At 35.7% G+C, this 16426-nt stretch overlaps 1 protein-coding gene across 8 annotated transcripts in view; it reads right to left on the bottom strand.

Moving 5' to 3' along the window:
• Positions 1-298: 298 nt before the first annotated feature.
• Positions 299-16426, bottom strand: part of LOC591389 (SLAIN motif-containing protein 2) — a 33403-nt gene continuing 17275 nt past the window's right edge. Inside the window, exons 5-12 of one of the 8 annotated variants that reach the window (XM_030980328.1) lie at positions 14658-14870; positions 13301-13432; positions 11042-11137; positions 9075-9206; positions 4894-5043; positions 3439-3637; positions 2530-2700; positions 299-1419 (exon numbers count right to left, since the gene is read on the bottom strand). In XM_030980328.1, coding sequence (XP_030836188.1) covers positions 1353-1419; positions 2530-2700; positions 3439-3637; positions 4894-5043; positions 9075-9206; positions 11042-11137; positions 13301-13432; positions 14658-14870 — 1160 coding nt within the window. In that variant the 3' untranslated portion in view covers positions 299-1352. Of the gene's footprint in view, positions 1420-2529; positions 2701-3438; positions 3638-4893; positions 5044-8850; positions 8905-9074; positions 9207-11041; positions 11138-13300; positions 13433-14657; positions 14871-16426 lie in introns of all 8 variants that reach the window. The other 7 variants (XM_030980329.1, XM_030980330.1, XM_030980332.1 and 4 more) reach the window with 7 other exon arrangements.

Here is a 16426-nt window from a genome sequence, read left to right on the forward strand (position 1 = left end):
CTTCTACAAACATTGCGAATGAACTTCAACTCTTAATACAGTCAAACCTGTCTACAGCGACCGCCCAAGGGAAACACAAAAAGTGTTTTTTGTAGACAATTGGTCTTTGTAGACAGGTTCCTTTAGTACATGTTTCAATGAGAAACCATTTTCAAGGAAAACAAAAAATGTGCTTGTTGTAAACAGGTGGTCTTTGTAGACAGGTGGTCACTAAAGCAGATTTGACTGTATAAATTGATGGATGGGTTGACTGATATTGTGACCTGAATGCTTAGAAGTGAGTGTATTCTTGTATACCAGGAGGAGGGCGTGAATACATTTTTTTTTTTTAATGACAGGTTAAAGGAACAACGTATCACTTTTCATAATTTAGACAATGTATGTACTGAATGTGTTTTGTAGATGCAGTAAAACAACAAAAATGTCAGGACATTAAAATGTATGTTCTCCATTTGTTGGCCATGCATCTGTTCTGCTGGGCAAACAACAAGGTTAGCATCCAGGGAACCTCACAGCAGCCATTGCTTACTCCCCGTATCATCAACTGTCACACACTACCAGAGGTTCACTTGTGATTAATTCAAGATTCTCATCAGAAACTGCGTTGACGTTTCACACATTGCACAGGAGTGTGGCTCCTAATTCATCAAATGATTGTACAACCCCTTCCCCCGACCCTAACCCACCATTGAACATCCATCACAGCATAAGCAGCAACTACATGTATACCCACATTGTTGACAATTGCAGTTGATTCTGTGGCTACATGCAGTCTAGCGGTTCCTTTCACTGGCTCATCATCAGTCATTGTTGCTGCCACATGACACAAGGCCCTGACATTCCACTGCCACTGTCCCGTTCTCTGTGACAAAGAACACCTTCTTTATGAAGATAAAACCTTTATAGTTTCATATTTGTGCATCACTCCTTCCATATAAACCAGCTGGCCTTTAGAAGTAACCACCATCAGATCCAGAATCTTCACTTCAGGTCAGTTCACTCTTGGTCCAAATGATCCCTTTTCATCCATGAGGTCTAGGGAATTCGCTTCGCCTCCTGTTGCATCTAACCTGCTATCATTCTTTGCAGTTCATTACTTCCACGATCAGCTGCGGGATCTCTGTCCTCCCCACAACAACTACCCACCTTAGCTGTTCATTACTTGTTCATCCTCTGTACGATCTTCACCCTCCACCAGACTTTTTTCACGGTAGGGAAAAGTTGGTTTTCATTGTTCCTAAAGCTTTAGCTGACATACGATGAATCCCAAATGATGGACTAGACTAGGCACATCTCCATTGGTTTGGAGCTTGAGGTGTTAGGAGGAGGAGGAAGAATCCTGTTAGATGTTGTCAATAGCAACCTTCTCTCCAGCTATCGTCTCTTGTTTTGACTGAGCTTCGAGGTGAAACAGCCGTTCTGTTGTACCAAGAGATAAACAATGCGTATAATTATCATAGTAAAAAGACTAATTAGTCATTAGGTCATAAAATCTTAAACTATTAATTCATCCTTCAAATCTATTGTTGCTACACAATTCTCTAATTTTGTAGTATCCCTAATAACATCTATTGCAAGAGTTATCTCAGTCATGCTCGATACTACCAACGAAAAGAGGATGTAGTTCACAGGGAAAGACTTAGCACCACTTGAGGTTAATTGTGTAAAGTCTTCAGTGTTTTATATCAGATTCAATACAGACTATTCTTACATTCCCAGTCAGACACCAATGCGATTTAAAAATAACAGGATTTTGGGGGTGCCATCCTATTCACACAAGAAAAGTACAATACCACAGGACACAAACTTCAGCTTCTGCTAGAGGATGATGGTACATAAACCTTTGGTATGATAGCTGACAGAGGCATTGGAAAGGTTCTGCAACACCTGCTCCAGTGGCAAGTGCTCCCGTCAGTTTTCTACACTAGTCAAATTCCTCACTTCAACCTTGGACATAACACTACACCTAACCTAAACCCTAACAATACACCCAACCTAAACCCTAACACTACACCTAACCTAAACCCTAACACTACACCCAACCTAAACCCTAACACTACACCCAACCTAAACCCTAACACTACACCTAACCTAAACCCTAACACTACACCTAACCTAAACCCTAACACTACACCCAACCTAAACCCTAACACTACACCTAACCTAAACCCTAACACTACACCCAACCTAAACCCTAACACTACACCCAACCTAAACCCTAACACTACACCTAACCTTAACCCTAACACTACACCCAACCTAAACCCTAACACTACACCTAACCTAAACCCTAACACTACACCCAACCTAAACCCTAACACTACACCCAACCTAAACCCTAACACTACACCCAACCTAAACCCTAACACTACACCTAACCTTAACCCTAACACTACACCCAACCTAAACCCTAACACTACACCTAGCCCTATATCTTTAACCGAACAGACCTGTAGCAAATATTGCAGGAGCCATTGTCAAAGCACTGAAATTACTAAACCATACCATATCAAACTATATTGAACTTACCTATTATTAGGTGATGGTATACCGCTCTTGGGGATAACAGCTGATCTAGGTCTAGGAATCTGACTCTTATCCATTTGACTAGCTCTTACTGGAATGCCGCTACCACGATGGGGTGATGCACCTCTTAGCTTGGTGGGTGATGGTTGCTTTAACGTCCTTGGAGAGGGCGCCCTATAATCGAGTTGAAAATAATAGACGTTTGTGTCAATATTAGGTGCCAACATTATTGTAGTGAAAGAATTATCATACTGACGTATGTTCATTATTGGTGCAACTTCCAAGTAATGTGAATGGGTGATCTTTGAATCAGCTGAGAAATCTCAAGATACTAGTACATCTAGTTTGGAATTACTATAAAGTTGCTGTTTTCTTAATCAAGAAAGCATTAATAAGCTTTCTTTATTGATATTATTGATATTTCATTTTTGTAGGTTTCCTATTATTATAAATTCTAACCAAAATTCATCACATCTTTTCTAGTAATGTACTTTCTTCTTCTTGGTAATTTCTCCCATCCAGAATTCAAGGCTAAAGTTTAGAAGAATATAAACAAACAGGGTCAAACTTGGGGAAAATGTTGACATTTGCTATTTCTGTGACTCAAGCTAAGGTCACAAAGGTTCGTACAAACGATGCGTTCATACAAATTCCAGAGTTCGTAGAGATTCGTAGATGGGTCATAGTTTCTTACATCCTCAAGAATGCCTCAAGTTCTTCTTACGTCAGACTTATGGCCGCCTTACGAAGAAAGGATTTCGTACAAGGTTCAAAAAAATCTTGGACAAGACCATGGACCAGTCTGCAAACTTACGAACGCTGGTTTTATACGGCCTTCTTAAGAAGATCTTATGAAAGGGTCTGAAGATCGTTTGTAGCAGTTCGTAATGGTATTTTTGACCGAGGCTTTACCTATTAACAGGAATGCTGCTAGGTTGTTTCATTCTACTCCCTGAGTCTACACCCGTCATATCAGGTTGATATTGACTCTCGTTGTTCATAGGGGTCTGGGGTGGTGTACATGGTGTAGGGTGGGGTGCTGGTGGTTGTATCACGTGCGTACGATTGTTCAGGTTAGGCAGGCTACCTCGGTGACCCGGTGACTTCTCAGCTGTAATCAAACAAACAAAAAGATTAATATCTCATTATCTCATAATCTATACCATGACATTTTTGGGGTATTGATACCAAAAATATTCAACCAAATGAAATTTCTTAAATTGTGAGTTGACCACGAAATGTTTAAGTAGGTTTAGCAGTTGAATACAACTTGTGGGGATGTTTAGGGAAAGAGCAGTGGTATCAATATAACACCATACTTCATCCCCAGCTAAAAAAGACTAGGGTGAAACTTTAGTTACGATTATGATGTAAATCATTAAATGACCTCTATTTCATTTATACTCTGTCTTTTTTATCTTTCACTTTAATATCATTTGGCTTTGGTAGAAATATTTCTTCATCCAATCAATTTATTCTTGAACGTCAGGTTTATATATGTAGGGAGAGTGTACTCCAGAGAGGTTACAACTAATATGAATGTTGTGTAACATATGATCAATAAATACAGATTTGAAATTGTTTTCATCCTCACTTTCTTCACCTTACCTGCATTCTCTTACATATCAAATAAGAAAACCCAATATTAACAATTCATGAAATGATGATGTGTGCCCTTTGATGGTAAAAGAATGTATGAAAATGATGATATGGAAGGAATTGAATTTTATTGTTGTTTTAATTACTATACATACATGAAATATCAGCAATGTAGTAAGCTGTGCATTAGAATAAAGCTGCCTGAAATCTCATCACTGCATACAACTTACAAGACATTATAATCCTATATACCCACTATATGTATGTTACTAGCTGCAAAGTTTTAGACATTCTAGCCTATTTGAGGAAGAAAATAACAATATATAAAACTAATATATTAGATGAGTATCTGAAAGGATAAGGGAGTATATGATCTAAATCTATACAGTAAATACAAATATGCTTTAGTAATAATTATTAAGAATTGAGGGATGAGAAGTCCAGTACATTAAACAAAATAAGGAATATATGCAATACATTAGGGGGATAACATATGCTATTCTATTTAGACATTCAAGTGCCTAGTCTCTGTCACCCCCTTACATAGAGTACATTAGCTATAAATTCACACAGGTAAATGCAAGATTGTTATATATACAGGTACATGTAGTTAGGTATTCAAACAGGAAAAAAGACCAAAATGCACACATGAATGAGTATTAATTAACAGGGAATTGTTCTTTTATCTAGGTTGAAACGATGCAGTGTTTGATCGCCATGGTGACCGCCTCCAAGCTGTTTTTTGCTGCTGCGTGAGAAGGGACTTACCAAAGAAATTAGTAGGTCTTTGGAGTTCAGCCATGATGTCAAGACTTTCATCTCCCTCATCATCTTGTATCTCATCATCTTCAGCGTTAAGCATTTGATTCAAGGCTTGCCTGGCCGCACCAGGACTAAAACTATATCTACGCCTATCCTCTGCATGGATGGATGGATGGAGTGAGGTTAAAGGTGAAGGGTCAAAGGTCAAAGGTCACAGCATGTGACAGGGTGATGGTGGGTTAAGTGGTGATTAATATCAAACCAACACCAAAAATCAAAACAAATGAAAGGGGTGAAATCAAAAAGGAATGAATGAATGAAAATGAAATGAAAGTATAACTCAATTAAAACCAAATATGTAATATAAAAAGCGTTTATAGAAGATGAAGTGGGTAAGAGTAAGGAAGGTATGGAGAGAAAGAAGATTCATGTTGATTAGCAAAGGTGATCATTTCAATGATGATGAACTGGCTGCTTGCTGTGAGGGTAAAACGAGGGAATGAAATTGTGTACATGTATGTATGTGATCATTATATGAGTTAGCTATTATGTGTTTATAACCATTTGAATCTTTCCTATATACAGTGCACTTCATAAAAGACGGAAGAAAGAAGGGGGAAACAAGGAAAGAGAACAAGAAATAGAAGTTTAAATTAGAAACAGAAAGTGAAGAATAGAAAATAAAGAGTGCTGCTAATGATTAATTAAGCCTGAGAATTTAATGACTATAAAAGCAGGAATGATTGAATGTGTTAAAGCATCCCTAAAAAGTCATCTACTGATACAAGACTTAATTTTTTAAACAGATTTCCAAAGTATTTGTAGTATCTAAAAACTAAAATTGTTGGTATCACATATACATTTACATCTTTTGTTGGTAACATAATACTCTTTCTACATCTTCCCTTGAAAATTAGGCATTTGCATTATTTTTTTGTGAGATTTATTCCTTCAGTTTCAAAAATATATTGACAATTATTCAGAGCATGCACATTTAATTTTGAAAAACATAAAGCTGCATATTAATTTTGCGCAATATACAATTTAAAAGAACAAATATTATGTCAAAGCAATTTTCTGTGAAATTTACAAAAGATTTACGATTGAGACAGGAAAAAAAGTGCCATGCACCCACATACATGTAGACAGACGTAACGTGAAGTCCAATGTTCTATCCATTAGTACTATCATCAATGATTTAAATAGTTTGCACGGAAATAAGGTTGACATAAATCTATTGTCTTTCATGGAAACCCAAATGGGGTTAATGCACTAAATAAAAGTTGACTTCCTCTTAAAGTCTTTCTGGTTCAAACTATTCCACATTTTTCTTGCGATCCACTATTTACAATGAGCTTTGGACAATTTCACACAAAAATGTAGTTTCAATAGATGGAGATTGCCTTTAAATTTAATGTATGTATGAAGAGAATGAGCAACAATGTGTTTGTGTTGGGTTCATGACAGCATGTTGGGTTGATGGTGAGGGTGAATTAGGTCAGACAGTGGGTAGATGCTACCACAGCTTCCTGTATGGGTGGGGATGACTTAACTATGGCCTTCTAACCAAAGATTACCTCCATGTACTCATTACCTACATACAGGTGAAATTTAAAGCTACTACATCAGGGGAGTGGTTCACAAAGACTAAGATCGACTTTAAGTTGGACTTAACTATAGCAGGTCATTCATGCCACTGGTTGCTCTTATCATTTACTGGCATTAGTCTTTCAAGGGCTTACAACTCGTGGTCACAAATCTCCAGAGTTTACATTTTTTGATAATTGATTATTGAAGGAAAAAATATTATGTAAAGATCATAATGGTGACAGCAATTAGTGGCATGAATGGCCTACCATATTTAAGTCCAACTTAAAGTTGATCTTAGTCTTTGTGAACACTCCCCTGTTCATGTAGTAATACCTCAGTCACACACATCAGACTGACACCAGATTGATCAAACAATTATATTCCCACTGATGGTCCAAAATTAATCAGTTTGGATTCTGTGCAGAGTCGGTTCGGGGGTGTGACTAAGGTATGAAAGAGCTAAGAACCTTCTATATTATGTTGCGTGGTGTATATGGATGTATGCAAGGTAGGAGGGAGAGAAGATGTCATGGAGCTACATGTACACATATTTCCTAAACCACTACCCATCAAAGATTAACCATAATGATGTGATGTAATGATATGATTGTAGGGCCCTCAAAGAGAACAGTATGAATACTGATGAGGCTACCCTGGGTAAACAAGACATATTATTATCATTATGATGATTATGATAAAAAAAAATAGCCTGGCAGATGACATGAGCAGTTGCCTGGCAGCAGTCCGATATTTCACAAGTTTGGGTCAAGATGGAACCACTACAAGTGTGATAACTATTACCCAATTATAATGAAGGACTTCTGGTTAGTTACCCCTATCAATTACGTCACAGAGAGACACCCGACATATGGCCAATGTAATTAGAATTTGTCATTAGCAGTCACGCCAGGCCATCGTCTTGGTAAAGAGGGTGTAATTTAGTGTGCTAGCTTAATTAAACACCTGTAAGTTTTGTTTCATTGCAATAACCTGCTGAATATCTGCAATTCTGTATGTCTTCAAGATACAGTGTAACATGTATACATTTACACCTTCAAGGTTATCATGAACGATTATCATTACAAATTGTCATAAATGCCATATAAGTAAATTACCGGTAACACAAGCTTATTTAAACCAGAATCTTTCCCTCTCCCCCATTATATCTTTCTTGCTATCTTTATAATAAGTCTATATCAAATCTATACTTTCAAGGATACTTATCAATCATATTCCATTAAGTGAAAGAACCTACACACTGTAAGAAGTTATTTTAGAATTGAAAACCTTACATGCGAGGGATGAAACCCTAAAATAAATCAAGCAATAACATGATACATCACTTTGTAAATGATTGTTGAGGACCAAATTTTATTATCAGTTTTCTTTTCAATCATTGCTGTTTGCACATGTCAAGGCTGTGAATCTTACTACTAGAATGCAAACTTATGATAACAGTGCTCCAGTCTCTCAACCCAGATAAAATAAGACTTTAAAAGCACATGAAAAGGTCATCTACTGTACAGAGAATAATTGGTTTGTATAATTTGTAAATTATGATAACTATATGCTAGTCTCTCAAGCCAGGTAGTACAAGAATGTAGACATATTTGAAAGGTCACCTACTGTACAGTAAAAGCTTGGTTTGTATCGTTCTGTAACTAAGCACATATATTGAATCTAAAGGTCAGATAATATCCTGTGAATAAAGCAGATGATTGGTGCCAAAATTTGATTCTAGTGTATGAGACATCATTCTCTCCTATCCAATATCAGCTATCTTGAAGCCAGGAATAGTAAGAATGTGTGGAACAACGGGGTGCCTAAAGAGGTCTCTTAAGAAGGGTGATGCAATATAGCCTTGAACTCTTTGAGATAATTTCTGCACCCTTCCAATTCTCTCTATGTAGATGTACATTAAAAAAAAAAGTGTAATGTTGTATGCATTTTAATATAATGTATTATATACATGATCAAAATCCAAATTAAAGAAGGAAAAGAAATGTCTTCTGATATGTTTTGAAAGTAGACTAAGCATAAATATATCATTTATTGAGTGAAATACCTCTCCTTTTATTAATGTTCTTTCTTCCTTGTGTATTTATTTAATGATATGTATGATGATGATAAATCTTTGCATGATCAATGTTAGAGTCAGTAGCTTGCATGTTTGACAAGTTAGCTAACTGTCACAATGGTATCAAATATTAGAAGAAATCATAGGAGAATCCAAACGCATTGAACTAAATCTCTGATATATAAGAAACAAAAAGGTGATGATATGACTGCAATATGCTGATTGACTGCAATCTGATTTGCTGCATTCTGGGTTGAATGAATATATGCTGAATAAAAGAGAGAAACTGGTGATACCTTGAGTAGCTTTCTTTGAATTTACCGTGGGTCTTCCTAGTTGACGTCTGCTTCCTACATTTTACGGAAAGATTACATTTTTTTAGCTTTAATACCACCACATTAAAGATATTTCAGAAAGATTGCAAAGGCTTTTTTTTTAATCAATTAGTAAAGAAGTGTTACGATAGCAACATGTTAGTGCCAAGTTTAGTTACTGAGTTAGTGGTGAACAAGCTAGCTACCTTTCTGTTGTCTTCTCTGAGGACTTTCAAGCGACGGACTTCGTCTGACGATAACCTTTTTAGAGGGTGCTTTAAGCTCCCCATTTCGTGCATCGTGGTGTCTCCTATGTAGACCATTAATCTTGGAGTGTTCTACAGTACACACACGCAGGACACACACACATGGGGATAATAGACGATGCAACAAATAAAAACTATAGGATTACAACGTGCAAGAATGAATATGACGATTCTATATACTAAATGTCAACTCAAGTTATACATGTATTATACAAAAGCAAAAGCTAAATACAGATAAATACTGCTCGCAATAACAATGAAATCTAATACTAATTATGATAAAACACACATTATTAGATTATGAAAGTCTACAATATAACTTTTTCCATTCATGCCTGGCAATGTATCCCAGATTAAGATCATTAATTGGATACTGATTGATTGTTTTACCTATTAAACTTTCAGATGACCTCAAAATTATGTCAATTCTAGAAATAAAACAAACCTGATGTTTTCTCCTTTTCCTATCCTATCAAATAATAAAATCTTTTTCAATTTTGGTTTTTCATCTTCAATCATCACACTTTCTTTGTTTCATTCATAACTTTATTTTTTTCACAATTTTGTTCTAAATTGTCAAGAGCTTTTGGTTAACCACGTTTTGTAAGAGAACATCAAAAATTACTGAGAAAGTAGAAGAATGATGCCAAGAATTCAACTTATCAGACACTCCCTAATGAATACACCCACTTACTAATCATCATGTACCTTGATTAAAGTACATGTACCTTAAAAGGCAATTCAGGTGAAACCAAAATTCTCATCATTGTGATCTAACACGGGTGAATATTGATTGAATGAGTTCCGCTTCTTTCAAATCTAGGAATCCAAAATACATTTTTCTTTCAATTCTTTCAGTATTAAAGTTATCACTGCAATAATTCATGAATGTTGAAAACAGCACACAAACAGCAAACATGGCTGGGTTTCTTTTTTTATGTGGACAGATGAGTAATTAACCAAGGAAACATTTGGATCACTCAGTAAGGGAGGAATATCATAAACAGGACGCGACATTAGCAGAGAGAGAGACAGACCACAACACACAAGAGGCATGTTAAAGTGTACAGGTATAGGGAGGCACATTGAAAGGAATGAGGTATTAGCTAGAGATTACTCCTGACGAAAAGTTTTTAAACCTTTAATGCGATAGTTTGATCTCCTACATAACAGCAAGTCTCAGAGCTTAAATGTGATGCTCAATATAGCTCAAAGCTAAAGTAAAGTTCATTGTTTGGTGTAATCTAATGTTCAGATTATTTTGAAATAGGACATTAAGATTAATGATGAAAAGTTTAAAAGCTGCCAAGTCTCTCCAATTACAAACACTTCATAACTTACAAAGTGAGAATTTTGTTCCTTTGAATTTTCTAATCAGTTAGGGCCTGTAAGTATCTTGACATTTGCTTTTGCTATTATCCCTCCAGTAATCATAACTCAGCTTTCTTTCACTTTTGTAGTTGAAATTAGATTTTATTCAGCAGTCATGAAAGTTCAAGTCCAAAAGTAGTAAGAAAAGTATTTTCCCCCACAAATGGAATCAAATTTACAATGCATGGGAACCCATTTCTATACAGAAATTCCAAGGCCTCAGGACAGAACACATATTCAAATGTAAGCAGCAGCACACATAACAAAAGGGAGGGGAAACTCCATGATCCTAAAAGCTGATTAAAATATAAAATGGCAAGGAGAAAGATAAAATGTTCACCACAACCCACAACATGCACACATTTAGCATACCCAATAGATAATTCATATCAATAATTCAAACCAAATATTAGATACCTGAGCTACATTATACATAGATGATGCTATACAGCAATGCTAAACCTTCCCTCTACCTATTACATGTGTATGATAAGATAAAAATTTGATTGGGAAGAAGTGAAAGTAAAAAATCTTACCATCTGTTCCTCTGAGTCTGTTGACAGCGTTGTGTTTAGCATCACCATTCCGACCATCTGGGGGTCCTCGCGGTGATAACTCTTTCCTTTCGTTACCTGAATAGGTAGTCAAACAAGAAAAGATTATGAATAAGTTTTGCTCATAAGTAAGTACAATACAAGAGAACTAAGCTTGGTTTTGCTCTAGAAGGCTTAAAAATAAGATCTTTTATATGACAAGGGCTCTTGAAATATCAAGCAAGTGTGAACCAATTGATATTACAAAACTTCTTCTGAAAGTCTCACCACTTCTGCAGAAAAGAAATATAAAGCTTCTGTGAACAAATATTTGTTTTCTATCTTTTATGATAATTTTAAAGAGTTTTCAGCAAACTACAGCTACTCTGAGACGTCCATTTCTAGATAAACCCACAAGCAAGGGGAGTTGAAACTTCTCCAGGAAGTCAGGGAGAACAAGATGTGACAAAATTGAATTAAAATAAATTGAATTGAGAGGGAAACATGGCAGTGTTTATCTTTTAGCTGGCATGAATAATAAGGCTATGGATGTTTGAGTGAGGTTTACCACAGAAATTCATACTCATTCTCACTTGTTCATGCCAACACAAATGCAAAAAAGGGAGATTTCTTAATTCTTCATCAGTCTTTTTTTCTCAATGTTATTATTCTTCATAACAATTCATTAGATTGTGTATAATTCCATTCCTTTTTCATTATTTAAATTTTCCATTTTGGAGTGTAGCACGTATAAATCTCTAGCTAATTCGTCATTTATTTATAATAAATTTCAGTGATCTTTCTCTAATAATTATTTCAGGAAGGATGGATGGACGTTGACAACAAACCCCTTCTTCTGAGATCTCCAAACAGACAGATTACTATTTGAAGGGTTGCTATGAAACAGTACACAATATTATCATGATTCACGATCACATATCCATAGTAACATACATGTTGCTACTGTTAGTGTATGATACATTGTGGGGGACAGTCTACTCTACAATTCATGTTCATATTGGAATGAATTCAGGAATTCATTATGGAACTATTGATGAATGTACATGTAGGTGCTTCAACTTAAAAATATAAACAAATACTGATATAAACAAATACTGATTTAACCAAAATATTCTTCTTTTTTCAATTCTAACATTTTCATGTTCACTTTTACTCTTTCCCTCTCTAGAAGAAATTGATATACTACAATGTGGATGACAGATAAGTTACATGTATTCACATCATGAAATAAAATTGTCCAGTGTAAGATGTATAGGATCATACCCGTCTATGAAACATACAGTTTATGGAACTTACCTTTTAAATAAAACATTTATACTTTTTAAATCTACTTAGCACATCACAGCATCACAATTCATTTGTGCTTGTTTATTACTTTGCTTCCTTTTTGCCTACATGAATTTCAGACTGAACAAAGCTCTATCAAAATAGGTGCAAATGCCAACTGTAGGTGAGCACAACCAATGAAGGTAATAGATTGTGCATATGAAGCAGAAACATACCATGCAAATCAATATCTAACATCACCAATACTAGAAAGTAGAGCAAAAGAATTCTGAGAGTATCTAGTTCATAAGCAAGACAGACAACATTGGCACAATCTTATTACTATGGGAAATTTATCAGACAACTGAAAAGCTTTCAGCATACAGTGCATGTGTTAATAAATAAAATCAAAACTAAAACTAATCTGCATCACAGAAGCCTATAAACATTGTATGTGTCATTATGAAATTGTAGAATCAACTTGGTTTGCGAAATCCACACATCTTCGAAGTGCAAAGGGGTGACATTCTATGTGTTTTAGACTTTAGAAAGATTACATATATGTAAAATGGATAAATAAAACTAATATTATCATGAAATAATAACTTTGTACATTTACTTCTGAATTCATGCACTAAAGATAGGTTGACACAATCTTTTACAATCAGTCAGCTTTTAAGATAATAATGTATTCAATTTAATTCAAAACACTCACATAGTTGGGACTATTCTACTAATAACAGCAAAACCACAGCAAACCAGTTGACACAAATATGCATAAAAGTATCAAACAAATCATTACAGAAATACATGCAACATTTAGAGATGTAAAGCTATAAAATAGTGTCATTACAAAGCAAGAACACAATCTACAAGAATTTAGGAACAGCTACATTCAGGTACGCAAAAGGGAATGGAAAGGAGGGAGGTATGCAAGACACACACACGGCAGGTGAACATTTCATTCCTTTCTACCTTCACCGCTTGGTCGTCGAATCTTCTCCTGAGACAATCGTCTACCAATCACGGGTCTGGAGTACTCCCATTCTTCCATATCTTCCGGTCTGTAATCTGGATTGTTTCTATATAAACCATCTCTTCTTCCTCCTGGTCATCAATAGGTGCATGTTGTGAGGAGGGAGTGGGGTGGGGGGTTGGAAGAGGGGTGGGGGGTTGGAAGAGGGGTGGGGGTTGGAAGAGGGGTGAGGAGGGGAGGAGGGGTGGAATCATTCAGATACATGTATATTGGTGTCAGGTAGGATCTTGGAAGGGGTAACAATCTTAATTTCTTGCTTAGTAAAGCAGACTATGTATCAAAGGTTAAAAAGTAGTATTACAAGGTAGTCAACAATATGTATGCTCTGTTTATTTCTAGATTTGAAGATTTATTTTTATTGATGCAATGGGCAAGAATTGTTGATTAGAAAATAATATTTCAATGCATGTTTATAATGGTAACTTTAATACATAATTGCATTTTAACTGCACTGTTAGGATAAAGCAAAGCTGGTATTCTATAGTAATTATGAAGCAAAGATTTATAGAAATCTTGAAAGTTGCGGTTTTCTTCTAAAAGCCATGATTATATATTACACCTGTATGTATAACATCAACTACATAATTAGGCTCACATGATTAAATATTCCAGTAAAATTTTTCTTAATGTCAACTAGAATTCATCTCCAATAGAAATATGAAGAATATGAATTCTGGGGTGCATTTTGGAGGACAAATCATTTCTTAATTAATTTCACCTTGGATATAATCTTTTGTTTATAACCGATGTCCAGCTCTAAAATCAAACTAATTTGAAATATCTTTCACCACAGGACATAAAGGGAGGGTACGACCATTTACAAACCATTAACCATCCAACTTGACTACACTACTTGCCATATCACACAGAGATCCAATCATACAAAAGGCATTCCCACTCAAACATTAATTAGAGTTTTATGGTTAAAAATTGAAAATTAGTAGTTAAATTCCATGTTGAAAACTGTAAGTATCCATGGCAACATATGCAAACTAAGGGCATCAAATAACATCTTTCTGCAGATGTAGAGACACTAGATATTCATACATACAAATTCATCAAGGTGGCAGAAGCAGATTTTTAATTCTCTAGCTTTCAGGTGATATTTTTTAGGGATAGTTATTTCATAATAATTGTTTTCATTTTATTTAGCAGGAAGAGAAGAGCTTTGCAAGGCTGTACCTGTTCTTCATTGTTTTGCTTTTTGTTTTAATTTTGAATATGAATGATGTTCACTTTTTAAACATATTAGCATGGAGAATGTTTTTTTCAAGTAAATTTGAATACCAATGTTACCTTCTCCTGCTTTCCGTATCCTCTCAAATGAAGGTCTCCTCCTGACTACATTTGACCTTTGACCCTCCTCGCCATCCTCACTCTTTCCCTCCGTGCTGCTAACGCTTGAGCTACGAGAGGCCGATCTGTGGAGGGCGTTTTCTGACGAGGCAGGGGAGACTGTTATTCTTCTAGGAGAGTTGGCAGGAGAACTGTTCATCGCTTGTCGTAAACCTGTAACAGGAAAAGGGTGAAAAAGGGACATTTTAATTAGAATTTTGGAGCTACGCAGTAGTATGTTGTTCCAAGCCTACAAATAATTGGGACACCCAATTGATGAGTTGATGAAAGGCTTACCCAAATACCATTTTAACTTGCTGGCTCAATAGATTATTGATACTGAAATATGAAGGCTTCTTTATGTTTCTGAGAAAATTTGAATACCGGTAACAGTAATATTGCAACAAAAGAAATATGGTGAACGAAAATAATATGGTAAACCAGAAACATCTGTTTGACTGTAAAGCCTTGCCACATGTACCTGATTATCATTTAAATGTATTTTCTAAACTGAGTACACAAATAGCTTATGCCTCTTCCCTGTACATGCACTGTTGTACACCTCATACTTGAACACAATATTTTGTGAGGTTGACCTAGTTTCCATACATCTAACTCCACAAAAATATATTGCTGATTCCCTAGACATCATTATAAAGAACAAGCAACCTCTTGGCATACAGGGGCTGTCTTAACCTCTCATACTGAAAGCAAGTGTTAAGAAATCACTGACCGTAAACCAATCTTTACAAAATTCACAAACCAGGACTAGCAAGATGGAATACTTTATTTATCCGCCATGCTGTATAAAGTTGTTTAAAGAGCATGACCTCTTTCATAACAGTGTGACCCTTTTTATTATGAAAGCAAGTGTGAACTGAACCACTGGCTGTGAACAAGTCATTCCCAAGTTGACAAACTAGGATTGAAAATATACATGTCGACTATTGCATTGTTCTCTACTGTTTTCAATGAGGCCCCTTCACATCCCAAGAGAGTCTAAGTGACCCCCTTCATACCTAAACCAAGCATTAAGAAATCAAAAGCGTGAACAGGTCATTTTCAAGTTGACAAACACTAGGCTGGATACATAGACCAGTGGAGTGTTTTTATGGATGATCCAGCAAACCTAATTTAGATCGTTGACACTTGATACCTGCAACTCCCTCTTGTGGTCACAGGTGGTCGTAGCAGGAGGGTAATTAAGAATTAGAACGCTGCACTTACTCTCTAGGCCTGCTTCAAAACCTTCACAGACCTTGTCAATATACATAGGAACCATACAAGGTCTCAAGTAAGCGCATAGCTTGTTGAAGATGAAAATCCTTTCCTGAAAAACAATCTTGAACCCTCTCACCCTCTCCAATTGTACTATTTTTAACATACAACAGTTGACACTGACAAATTTGATTTTTGTCTGAACACTAACAAAGAGTAGCATATCCATCTCCTGTCTATATGCTGCATATCAAGAATTCATTATCTGAAGGCTGTCAACACTACATGCATATGCAATATAACCATAGACGTAATTACGTCTATGATATAACTTTCCCTGTTTTTGGCTCTCAAAAGATAAACAAAATAATACCATGATCTGAAATACAATTTTCAATGTTTATTTAGGTAAGGATTTTACCTGTAGGTTTTGAATAATCGTCATCTTTGGTGACCACATCATAAAAGCTCAAGATTATAATCTTTTTTTAAATTCCCAACGTTAGACAGAC

Source organism: Strongylocentrotus purpuratus, unplaced genomic scaffold, assembly GCF_000002235.5.
Source record: "Strongylocentrotus purpuratus isolate Spur 01 unplaced genomic scaffold, Spur_5.0 spur5_scaffold_11, whole genome shotgun sequence".
In the NCBI taxonomy this organism is placed as follows: Eukaryota; Metazoa; Echinodermata; class Echinoidea; order Camarodonta; family Strongylocentrotidae; genus Strongylocentrotus; species Strongylocentrotus purpuratus.